Raw genomic sequence first — 12,337 nt, 5'->3', positions numbered from 1 at the left:
CCATACCTCCATCCTGACTCTGGCTTTGCAGCTGATGCTACACACAAAACTCAGCAGGGCAACTTTAGAGAGGGAAACCCTCCCACTGGACCCAGGCAGGTTTTGGTGTTGCAAACAAGATCAGATTTCTCACCCACAATTAAATTACGGGTGAGGTCAATTTTATTACAGGCTAACTGTGTATTAAACAATAGCAGTCAGGAGCCAGTGTCTGTTCAGCCTTGATTACCAGGCCTTGGGGCAGACTACAAGGGGCGGAAAGATGCTCTGATTCAAAACACTGAGGTCATTTTCTCTAAGAAAGCCCATCCTCTGTCTTCCACTCTATCCCTCTCTTCTAATCATTACCCTTGCCTGTCCCTTCTTTTCTACCCACCCAATCTTCTCTGAGCCTAGTTTCTCTACTCCTATGCCAAAGAGCACTAACATACCACCCAACATAACAACAATACTAACACCAGCTGGTACCAGTCTCAGGGATGCTTCTGTCTCACACTCAACATCCCTTTGCTCAGGAACCAATTCACCACCATCTTGCAAAACCTCATGTCAATGCTACCCATTCTACCCAACCCAACTCACCCTAGCCTAAACCATCCTGTTTTCATCTGGGAGTGGAGGAGCCCCACCAATCTACAAGAGCTGCAACCCACCAAGATGGAAGAAACTGGCAAAATGGACCCTGGTCTGTGTGGTTACTCCAATAGCAGCTGCAGAACATAGGCTAATCCTATTTAAAGTTCTTACCTGCTCTCATTCCCACTGCCATCCCATGCCAAAACCTGGAGGTGGGCAGCTCCCCAAAAGCCAAATAAATCCTCCTCTGGCTGCTCACAAAAAAGCTGATGCTTCCTTAATAGCTGACAACTGGAATATGTCTGGCACAATTCTAACTTTACAAGAACTCAGCTCTGAATCACTTCATTATTGTCTTCTGCCATGCTCCTATCTTCCCTCTCCACTGATACTCCAGTTCTTGAACTGACCACAGAAACTACCTTTGGAACTGGCTGCCTTTTCCTACTTTCTCCTTTGAATTTTATGCCTCCTGTTAGTTATTGATTTTTGTGCTTTTTTCATCTGGTTACTGGCAGCCTTACTGGCCTGGCCTAGGCAGGACAATATTATTTTAAAAGTCTGTCCTTGCTAAAATGAGCACTAAATGTAACCTAATCTGACCCATGGGGTAAATGCACCGTGACACTTTATATTTTAGGGCCCTTTATTAACAGTTTATTTTGCTATTAAATATACATTTGTTGGTCATTTGTTGCACATCACTTTTATGCCTTCTTTGATGCCTTTCTAACATGAATACAACATTCTGCAAGCAAGGTTTGGTGCTTTAAAAATGTACTATTCTCTTGAGAGGTGTGTTCATTTTCTATGACTGCAGCACTGAATATCCTACATAAAGTAATAAGACTCAAATGAACTTTTTAAATAAAACTAGTAAAAAGAATCTTTTTTTCTCAGCTATTTTTAAAATGTACACATGTATATTCAATTTAGCATTTGCATAATTTATTTACTGTTAAACCTGCTTTCTTTACACACAACATGTCATCCTATAAGTCTAGAAAACATTTTTATTTCACTGTATGTGTCCTGTTTGTCCTTATTTTTGACCAACAAAAGTGTAAATCGAGAATCAGCTACCCCTTTGACCTTAATACTAGGACACAATTTATCCTATGGCCAATTAACCATACTATTCCAGCTAGCCTCCACCCTCCCTGTGTTCCACCCTCCCTGTTTCCAAACCCGTTATTTTTCCTTGTACAAGAAAAATAATTCTTCATTTAGATTTAACCTTGGCAGCAGACAACATTATTTCTCTTACTACCATCCTAACAATGGCTTCCTACTGGCAGGAAAGGTGAATATAAATCATAAAAACAAATAAGATCAGATCTCATCTCATCTCCAAAGAAATCAAATGCTCACTTTCAATGGTATAGTAACAGAGACTGACTCAGTTTTATAAACAAACAATATTTCAATGTTCTCAAAGAATTAGCTGAAAGATAAAAAAGCTCACCCATTCTTATTGTCCATTCATTTTAGCCAACGCTGCAAGAAGTGATTCCCCATTGGCCAAATGTTTAAATCTTATGGGGGCAGGTGGTAATCCACTTAGATTGGAAGGCTGAAACTTACTCTTCCCTAGTTTGAATAATATTAACTGAAAGAGAAACTCACTGCCTCCTAATGAAGCCAGGAGTTCTGGAGAATGTATGGATTCCTCTTCAGCTTTTTAGGTGAATAAGCACTGGTTCAACAAGGAAACAGCAGAGAATATGCAGAACAGCAAAACTTTAAGGCTTATACCCTCCATCCATTGGAGAGCAGGCTTTGTTTCATAAATAGATTTTTCTACAGTACTTGAAAAAGGGTTGGGTTGTTTTCAATTGCAATGACTCTGCTGAATGCCGGTCAGAGGCTTGGTGCAGTGAGTCTCTGGAATCCAGGTGATTCAGTGAGGAAAGCTGTATGGTATCCTGTCAGCACAGTGCCTTGACAGGGTGGAGAAGATGTCTGCCTTGCACACAAAAAAGCTTATTTTATCCAGAGACTATATTCAGAACAGGAGCAGAATATTAAATAGTAGGTTTTAGTTTTTGGCCGTCTGCTTGCAATATTACAGTGACAGAGAGATCTACATTGTATGCCATAGGAATAAGGAATGGGCCTGGTCATTTATAACAAATGATAGAGGAAATCTTGAATTTATGACCACAATTGGGACCAGAATTTCAGTTGCTAAGCAAGGCAGCTGCTAAGTGGATTTTTACAATCTTTTTTGCTACAGTTGCTGAATGAATCACTGCAGTTGTTTAGTGAGTCATGTGGTCATTAAGCAAATCCGGTTTTGCCTATTGACTTTGCTTGTTGGAACTAGCTGGGAAAATCACAAATGGCGATGATTCTGAGATTCTGCAACCACTGTAAATACATGCTAGTTTTTGATTCACAAGGCTGTGAGGGTGCTGTGGTAAGGGCAAGAACTGGTCCTAACTCAGTTTTTTCAATGCCGTTGTAAGTTTGAATGGTCCCTAAACAAATGAGGACTGCCCATATTGTCATAAAGAGCAAGATGAACCTCTGTCCCAAGGAAGGAAAAAACACTGCTGCTTCTTAGGCAGCCTCTTTCTCTTTTGGAAAAATAATGGACTTTAAGTGGGCATCAGAGTAACACTTCTTGGCAGGAATAAAATCATTAGTTTGGTCTAGTCGTGAAGGCACCAGGCTAGAAACCAGAAAACTATGAATTAAAGTCCTGTTTTAGGCCATGAAAGCCAGCTGGATGACTTTTGGCTAGTCATTTTCTTAGTCCAACCCACCTCACAGGGCTGTTGTTAGGGAGAAAATAGGAGAAGGAAAGTGTATTTGATATATTGACCACCCTGAGTTATTTGTAAAAATAAGAAAGGCAAGATATAAATTAATAAGTAAATCATTTTGAATCCCTGAATAGTGTACATAAATGCTAATACAAAAAATTATATGTGATGTCGAGGGGCAGAAATGCGTATGGATTTGAGTTATTTATATCTCAAAATTTTTAAATAATATTCTATTACGCTTTTGAAGATTCATTTCTATGATCCCATTTCTATTTTTGAGTAAAAATATGAGGCTTCCTCATTTGTATAAAGTATTGTGGTAATTTCTTTTCCTTCCTTTGCGGCAGGTTTGGCGAAGTAAATTAAGACTCAATTTAAATAAAACTTATCAGATCTTGCCATGTTTGGCTTTTTCTTTTCAAACTCCCCCCCACTTTCAGACTTACTGTAACTTGATACCCAACATCTGACTGAAGCAGGCACCCAGATTCTAGAGTCCTTGTAGACTGACATTGTCTCACTTCCCCTGGTTTTCCTGTTAGTATCCATAATTTTAAATCTCAGTGGGAAAAGAAGTAAGGCTATCCACTTAGGCAGCTACTTACCTTCAAAATGTTCTGTTTGAACTTCTTTACTACTCCTTGCTTTCTTTTTGTTTCGACGTCTGATAGAACGATAATATATGGAATTTCTTCGAATAGGAATGTAATGTGTCTTTGGTTCTTTCTCAGTTATACTGTCAGATGTCTCAGAATCATCATCAGAGATCAAGTCCAGGCTTGATATTGCCTGTGGAGGACTATCTTTCTGGATACCATTGGCTGATCTCCCACGATGGTGTCGTTGTACCTCTTCCAGTTTTTCTTTCTCCATAGCAACAGTTTTTATTCTTTAATAACAAGGAAGCAAATGAGGAAGCTTCGTACATTCCATCAGATCTCTCTGCTTGAGAATTAAAAAAGAAGAAGAGTACAATGTATTTTTATATGAAGAATAAATCGTTGCTTGATAACCATTTAGAAATTGATACCCTTCTTGATTATTATTCTATACCCCGTTAAGATCATTAAACAGGTTGACATATTAATTGAAAGAAAAATCATTTTCAAAACATTAATCTAGATATGATTCACAATATCTTGATCCCACAATCTGTACTACTATGAACTGCATTTACATGGAAAAGTTATGAATTAACATTGCAATTTAGCTTGCACTTCAATAGAATTGTTTAAAATGGAAACAGTACAAATAATGATTTAAAATATTCAAACACAAGGTCCTTGAAGAAACACATTTCTGATCTAGGATTATCTTTAACAGTAAGCTAAGCAGAGGCTGGAAACAGAAAAAAAAATCCGGTAACCAGATTTAAAATCCTAAACCACAATTTGGTTTCACCAACATTCATCTCTTATTCCATGTGCCTCTCTTCCTACCGCAAGATTAGATGACATACAATATACTGGTACAAAAAGTCAGCCTAAGCAATGGGGAAGTCTGTTTCGACCAGGGTTACCAGAAGTCCAGTAAAAGGAGAACATATCCTCCTTTTTATCCTTATGTCCTCTGTCCAGTAGGTATAGTCTTAAAGTCAAATATTGTCCAGGTTTTGAGTATCTCTTCATGAGCAGCTTTTCTTCACAACAGCACTTCTGTAATAAGGGCTAAGGCAAGTTAACAAGCTCCCTTTTGTGACCTTAATTAGATATTTCTACCCTTCCTTTCCCAGCCTGTTCTGCTACCTGAAATTGACTAAACCTTAATCAGTTACTGGCTAAAGACATTTGTCTCCTAACCCTCCAGCACATTCTTGCCATTGAAAAACCAGTCTTTCTGATGTTGAAAAATATAATCTCATGTGCATGTAGATCTAAGTACTTTGGAGCAATTTTATACTGTAGTATTTATCACAGATGCCAAGAAAGTTAAACAATGTGTCATCCTTCCCCATCTCAGTTTGTCTTCCTTTCCAATTGTCAGTGTCTTCTTTTGCCCATCCAGATATCTGGTAACCCTACCTTTTTCTAGTTAACCAAAATTGTCAGTAGCAATAATTGTAAAATCCCAATATCAAGGATTAGAAAGTCTGTTTATTTTAAAGCCTTTACCTCCAGATGCAGTTAATATCTTTAACAGTATGCATTAACCATTAATGCCTTATTCTTATTTATTAATTTGTTTGCCACCCATCTCAACACAATATTGCATCATATATTAATTGAATTATAGCTAATTAATGGATAATACGGTTTGAGATTGAGAATACATGACAATATATGGAGTGCTATTTCCCTCTATCCTCTCAGATCTCATAAGGTCTCTCCTGTTGTATAGTGCAGTGATGGTGAACCTTTTTGGTACCAAGTACAAAAAAGGGAGCGAATGCGCATCTGGGCCGCAACCCAGAAGAGGAGCTGCCCAGGGCACATCCGCACGCCTGAAAATGAACTTCTAGTTTCAGCTACTGAACTTCTGGTTTAAGACAGCTACTCTTCTGGGTTTCTGGTGCGCATATGCATGCAACAATCAGCTGGCCAGCACGCATGCTTACATAGGAAAACAGAAGACAGTTCTTCCAGTTTTCAGCACTGCCGCATGCAAAAAGTCCAGCTGATTGTCATGCACGCATGCACGCCAGAAACCTGAAAGAAGAACGGGCAACGCCGCATGTGCCAGGCAACACTGCTCTGTGTGCCACTTCGGGCACATGTACCATAAGTTTGCCATCATGGCTATAGTGAAATTGCTTCTGGAGACAGAGAGCTAAACACAATTCATCAAATCACATACCATGCCAAAGTATAGTTAGCATAAACTATAACTTCTAAACTCACTTCAAATTAAGGTTAATTTTGCTGCCTGATCACAAACCAAGGAGAGTTTATTATTTTATCTAATGTTTATGTCACCTTATTTTATAAATACTTTGCAAATAAAGCTTTCATCTTCAGTGATACTTTGCTATATTTCTTCCCATTCTGGAGTAAAAAGAAATCACGTTGACATAAATTGGGCTGACCCAGGGTGAAATGCTCCTGGTTTGGACTGGATCACCTGATCCGGTAGCGATGGCGGCAGGTGGTTCGGAGAACTGGTAGCAAAAATCCCTGCCCCCCCCCCCCGCAGCCCCAGCTGAGCCACATGATCATCAGAGGGTTGTTTTTGTTTTTGTTTTACTTTTAAAAGCCTTTTTTCTTCGGCTGAAAAAATGCTTTTAAAAGTTAAAAAAACCCTCTGATGATCGCGCGGCTCATCTGAGATCGTCCGAACCCTTTAAAAGCATGTTTTCTACAAGCTCTTCCGCTGAAGTGGTTATAAAAAAATGCTTTTAAAAGGTTCTGGTGATCAGGCAACTCAGATGGGATCGTCAGAACCCTTTAAAAGCTTTTTTCCCTCTGGCGATCCCAGCTGAGTTGTCTGATCATCACAGGCTTTTAAAAGCATTTTCGGCCGAAGAGGTTGTAGAAAAAAGGCTTTTAAAAGTTAAAAAAAAAAGTTGGCCATGGCCACTCAGTCACATTAACACCCCCCCCACTAAGCCACGCCCACAGAACCGGTAGTAACAAATTTTACATTTCATCCCTGGGCTGACTCTCCCCCCCCCCCAAGTATCCTCAATGTACATCTAGAATGAGGCTATACTATGCTTCTCCTTAAAATAGACCAGACTAAAAAATCAATGATATACATATATGTAAGAACAGCAATTGTACCAGGATCTTGCAAATCTGAATGAACTTCCATCCTTTGTTTCTTGGCATGGGTTCAACTTGTGCTTGTCTGATCATTAGTAGCAGCAAAATTCCCCCTGTCTTTCAAGGCAATTCCCAAGGTCCTCTATAGAGATTACTCAAGTAAAATAACATACTAAGTGTACAGAATAAATGCAGAAAAAAGAAGTCTAAATTATTTATCCGCTGCTTCAATGCTAAACATTAATTTTCTTGAGAATGAATGCAAAAAAATATCAGCGATATGTTTTAACCTTTACTAACACAAAGATGAGAACTTTTGAGAGTCTCTCTCTCTCTCCCTTTCTCTAGAATAGTCAGAAATGCTTTATTGGTGTCAATTTCTTCAAATGAATAGTTATAAATTAAAAGGTTGGAGAGGAGGCCCTCAGAGTGCCAACCACCCCCAGAATTCAAAGATCCCTACAGTACAGGTATTCCTCACTTACAACCATAATTGAGTTCAAAATTTGTGTTGCTAATCAAGATACTTGTTAAGTGAGTTTTGCCCCATTTTATGACTTTTCTTGCCACAGTTGTTAAGTGGATCACTGCAGTTGATAAACTACACCATTGTTAAGCGAATCTGGCTTCCCTATTGACTTTGCTTGTCAGAAGATCAGAAAAAGGGATCACATGACCATCATAAATACGAGTCAGTTGCCAAGCATCTGAATTTTGATCACATGACTATGGAGATGTTGCAATGCTCACAAGTTTGAAAAATGGTCATAAGTCACTTTTTTCACTGCTGTTGTAACTTCAAATGGTCACTAAATGAACTGTTGAAAGTTGAGGACAACCTGTATATTCAGCCTCAAGTGAATTATGCATGGTGGAAGGGAAGGGAAAGGAGAGAATTGGACTCTACTTGGTAGAACATTTATTGATTGATTGATCAATCAATCAGGTTTGTATAATTGCCCATCTAAAAAATGTGATTCTGGGTGACCAATTATTAAAACAACATTCTGTATTTAACTGTTTTTAATTTTAAAAAATTAACAGCAGTTAAACACAAATACATCTATCTTAGATACAATATAACAATCCTGTGTGATCCCCATATCTCTGGAATTTTGTGGATATTTAATTGATAAATAAATATTCTTTTATCCCAAGTGGAGTAGTCAGTGGTGAAATCTGAACCAGTTTACTACAAATTCGCTGGCCACTCATGTGTGCCGCATACCAAACGCACGCTGTGCACATGCATAGTCCGCGCCAAAAGAAGGCTTGGGAAGGTAAGTAGAACAGTGTGGTGGTGGGGTGGTGGTTGATCAGCTGTGGCGCGCGATCGTGGGAACCTTTTTCAAAACTTTTTTTTACTTTTTTAAAGCATTTTTTACTACCTATTCGCCCAGGCCGGTAGTAAAAAAATGCTTTTAAAAGGTAAAAAAAAAGAGGCTCCGACGATCACAGCTCTGCTGCGCGATCATTAAGCCTTTTTTTTAGTAAAAAAGTGATACAAAAGTTAAAAAAAAAGTTCTGAAGATTGCGTGTCACTCAGCTGATCATTGGAACTTTTTTAAAATACATTTTTAGTACCGGTTCAGCGAACCAGTAGCATATCAGGCGAATCGGCCCAAACCGGTAGCATTTCACCCCTGGGAGTAGTTAACTATCTGGGTGGGCCTTTTCACTACTTACTGTTAAGAATACTAAGGAATAAGTCAAGCCTGCCAACATTTTCAAAATCAGGTACAGGCTCCTGGTTATTTCATTATGCTTTCCTTGGTAGCATAATACACGCTATTTGCTTTTCTCTTCCCTCCCCCAAGATACACATTTGGTCCCAGAAGCCCTAAAGAAAAAATATTTGTACATTTAGTATAATAAGGCAGTCAATTAGGTCAAGAGTCCATGGACCGGCACCGGTCCACGGCATGCCAGCAACTGGTCTGTGCAACTAAGTAAAGCCCCATCCGTGGGATGCAGGCAGCATGCAAAACCACACCCCCTCCGGTCCACGGAAAAACCTTTCTCCATGGAACTGGTCCCTGGTGCTCAAAAGGTTGGGGGCCACTGAATTAGGTGCACCACTTCTATGCACATTGGCTCCATATACCACTCCATGGAAGAGCCTATGTCAAAAAAGCTGCACTTTATGTACCTATTAATGATCCATGGACTTTCCTGATTTGCACATCACCACAGCATGTCCCAGAACCTTGTTTTTTCTTGTCTTCCATTGATCAAATACAAATACCTCAGGATGTCCTAAGTCAAACATTGCTAGTCAGTTAATGCTTTCCCCTTAAATTCATAGCAGTTTTACTATGTGTACAAGGTGATGAGCTTCACCAATCCTTTCAGGCAGTACATTATGCTGGTATCCTTTACGCCACCTGAAGAAGCAGTGAATAGGAAGAGCCCAGAATGTGTTTTAATTCTAGGTAATGCTATATTACAGTGCAGAGACTTAAAGAAGAAAACATTTATTCAAAGAACACAGCAGATTGCCACAACTCATTCCTTCCTTTTTTTCTAGCCAATGTAAAACTATATATAATGTTTGGCTAAATTGCTCCTTGCACTCCTATAAACACCTACTCAGATATGAATCCACTTAAATTCAGGGAGGCTTTTGCTCAAGTAAGATGGTAATAAAACTGCAATCTTCTTAAACTGAATTAAAGAAAACAAATAGAATCAGACAACTTTTCAACTTAACTTCTGGAGGAGAGGAGATACATCCTTCATCTCCATTTTCCTTGTTTCTCAATATCATGATTTACACCAAAGGTAGCTGGGTTTGCTCACAAATTTCTTTGTTATATTCCTAGCTCAAGCAAAAAGCAAACTTTGCAGATGTACTGATTTTTACTGGGGTGGGGTTGGAGAAGTGTTTTCCTGAAGGCTCAGCCTTTGGCTGTTTCAGACAATCCATGATATTCAATAGGTATGCAAATACAGGTCTCACAGCAAATTTCACAGGGAATGGGAAATGGGAAGGTACATCAGTGTCATATTGACTTGCCTGCAGAAGTTGTGAATGCTCCAACACCGGAATTTTTTAAGAAAATGTTGGATAACCATCTGACTGAGATGGTGTAGGGTTTCCTGCCTGGGCAAGGGGTTGGACTAGAAGGCCTCCAAGGTCCCTTCCAACTCTGTTGTTATATTATATTATCATATTTCTAAAAGTATTTGTGCCTTTCTGACAGTATGTGTCAGTGAAATATGAATTCTAAATGAATTCAATGTGAAAATTATTTGATTTTTGGAATAGCCAAATTAGATAGGAACATCAGAGAAGGGCTAAGTACTTTAATTCAGAATCTACTAAGGGGCTACATAACTGAAGGGGAGATTCTTACTGTTGTGAGGTGGGGACTAGCTATAAACATTTGAAGATGTTCAAAGGTTAATAGAAAGTTAGTGTAAGTGTGTGATCTGTTTCAAGGAATGAATGTTTGTCAAAAATAAAAACAGCTACGTATAAACTTTTGCTTCTTCCCATTTGGTTACATGGAAGTGTCAGGAGAAACTGATGTAGAATGGGTTAAATTTATAGTTTATGGTAAAGGTTTAAAAAACGTGAAGCAAGAAGAGATAGGACCAGGAATGAATGGGCACCAAATCAATTGGAGTGAATAGAAAAGTAATATGAAATAAGTCATTGGGGTAGTGTGATCATACACTGAAAAGGATTTACAAAATTGATATATGATGGAAGAGGGAAAAGGTTGAGAGAAGGGGAAAATGACCACATGACTGGACTAAATTTTATTTTTGACAGTGATAAAGTAAGTCATTGCAGTTTTTAAGTGAGTCCAGCATATTCAATGGGCATTTTTTTTTCTGCCAGAAAATGGCAAAACAGCATTTCAAATCCCGGTCATGTGACCACAGAATGCTGCAAACTTATCATAAATACAAGCTGGTTACCAAAGACCTGAAATATGATCAGCAGAGAGAGGGCGGCAATCTAACTTTGAGGAAGGTTCATAAGAAGATCTCTCTCTCTCTCTCTTTTTAAGTCCATCATAACTTTGACTGGTTAAGCAATCAGTCATATGCCAAGGACTACCTGTAGACTGTACTCTAGAGTTACTCCTTATCTTTTATGTGCTGACAATACTGGCTGCCAGCCAACAAGATGGGAAACTGGATGCCTGCCTCAGTCCAGTGATATGCAAACTCTGGTTGAATTTTAAGAAGACAATTATCCTTTTTACCAATATTTTAAAATGGTAACTGTGAATGTAGTCAACAAACTTGGCATAGATCAAAAACAGGAATCCAGGTAGAATGCCCAGCACAGCAAAAAAAACCAAAATTCTGTTTATCTATTTAAAATATTTATAAAGCCCCTCCCCCATCCTTCTAACAAACTCACAAATATGACAGCTGAGGCTTGAAACATTCTTAAGGAGGAAGGCCAAGAAATCAGCCATGTTGTATCTCTACCTCATACATAACTGGGGAAGTTTATTCTTCAACATTGGCTCTTCTGTAGGCTTGCTTCTTGGCAAATCTCTCAGATCTACAAAGTTCTGCTTTCTGGTATTAAATCTTTATCATATGCCAATGCTTAGAATGGGCTAAGCAAGGCACCCTGGGGGCTTGTAGGAATTTCCTCAGTCAGAATGGAGTCATTGGTTCCACCATTACTTCAATCATTCACACCAAGACTATCTATGAAGATTCTGAGTCATCCAGGTCATGGTTGTCCCAAGGGTGCTTTTTCAAGAGGCAACTGGACTTTCTGGTTTTTCTTTGAAGATGTTTCGCTTCTCATCCAAGAAGCTTCCTCAGAGAGAGCTGAAGAAGCTTCTTGGATGAGAAGCGAAACGTCTTCAAAGAAAAACCAGAAAGTCCAGTTGCCTCTTGAAAAAGCACTTTTGGATCACACCAAGACTATTTTCCCTATGTGTCTGCCTCATCAAAGGACATGTCCAGCAGAGCCATGACACTATCTGCCCCTCAGAAATTACTACATTAAACTTACAGTTGCTAAGTCACTGAAAGTGAATATTGATTAGTGGTTCCCATGCAAGTAGTCCTCAATTTACAACTACAACCGAGACTAGAAGTTTCATTGCTAAGCAAGATGATTATTAAGTGAGTCAGACCTGATTTTGATGCAAGCTAGATATTACAGCTAAGATACATTGTTAGTTCATATTCTCATCCAGCAAGTCTTAAGCATCTGTATATTCTGGATCCCATTCTATTTATAATCTATGTTGTCTCCATGGTGCTAGCAGTGAAATAAATGGAGTTTCATCCTCCAAAACTAACTGTAAACCA

The 12,337-nt window shown here is 38.9% G+C and overlaps 1 protein-coding gene across 2 annotated transcripts in view; it reads right to left on the bottom strand.

Moving 5' to 3' along the window:
• NGEF (neuronal guanine nucleotide exchange factor) overlaps positions 1-12,337 on the bottom strand; it is a 75,006-nt gene that overhangs the window by 55,034 nt on the left and 7,635 nt on the right. The window contains exon 2 of one of the 2 annotated variants that reach the window (XM_058186968.1): positions 3,953-4,292. In XM_058186968.1, coding sequence (XP_058042951.1) covers positions 3,953-4,220 — 268 coding nt within the window. In that variant the 5' untranslated portion in view covers positions 4,221-4,292. The remainder of the gene's footprint in view (positions 1-3,952; positions 4,293-12,337) is intronic. The other variant, XM_058186969.1, reaches the window with a different exon arrangement.

This window comes from Ahaetulla prasina, chromosome 6 (assembly GCF_028640845.1).
Source record: "Ahaetulla prasina isolate Xishuangbanna chromosome 6, ASM2864084v1, whole genome shotgun sequence".
NCBI lineage: Eukaryota > Metazoa > Chordata > Lepidosauria > Squamata > Colubridae > Ahaetulla > Ahaetulla prasina.
This window is presented reverse-complemented; position numbering and strand designations above follow the sequence as displayed.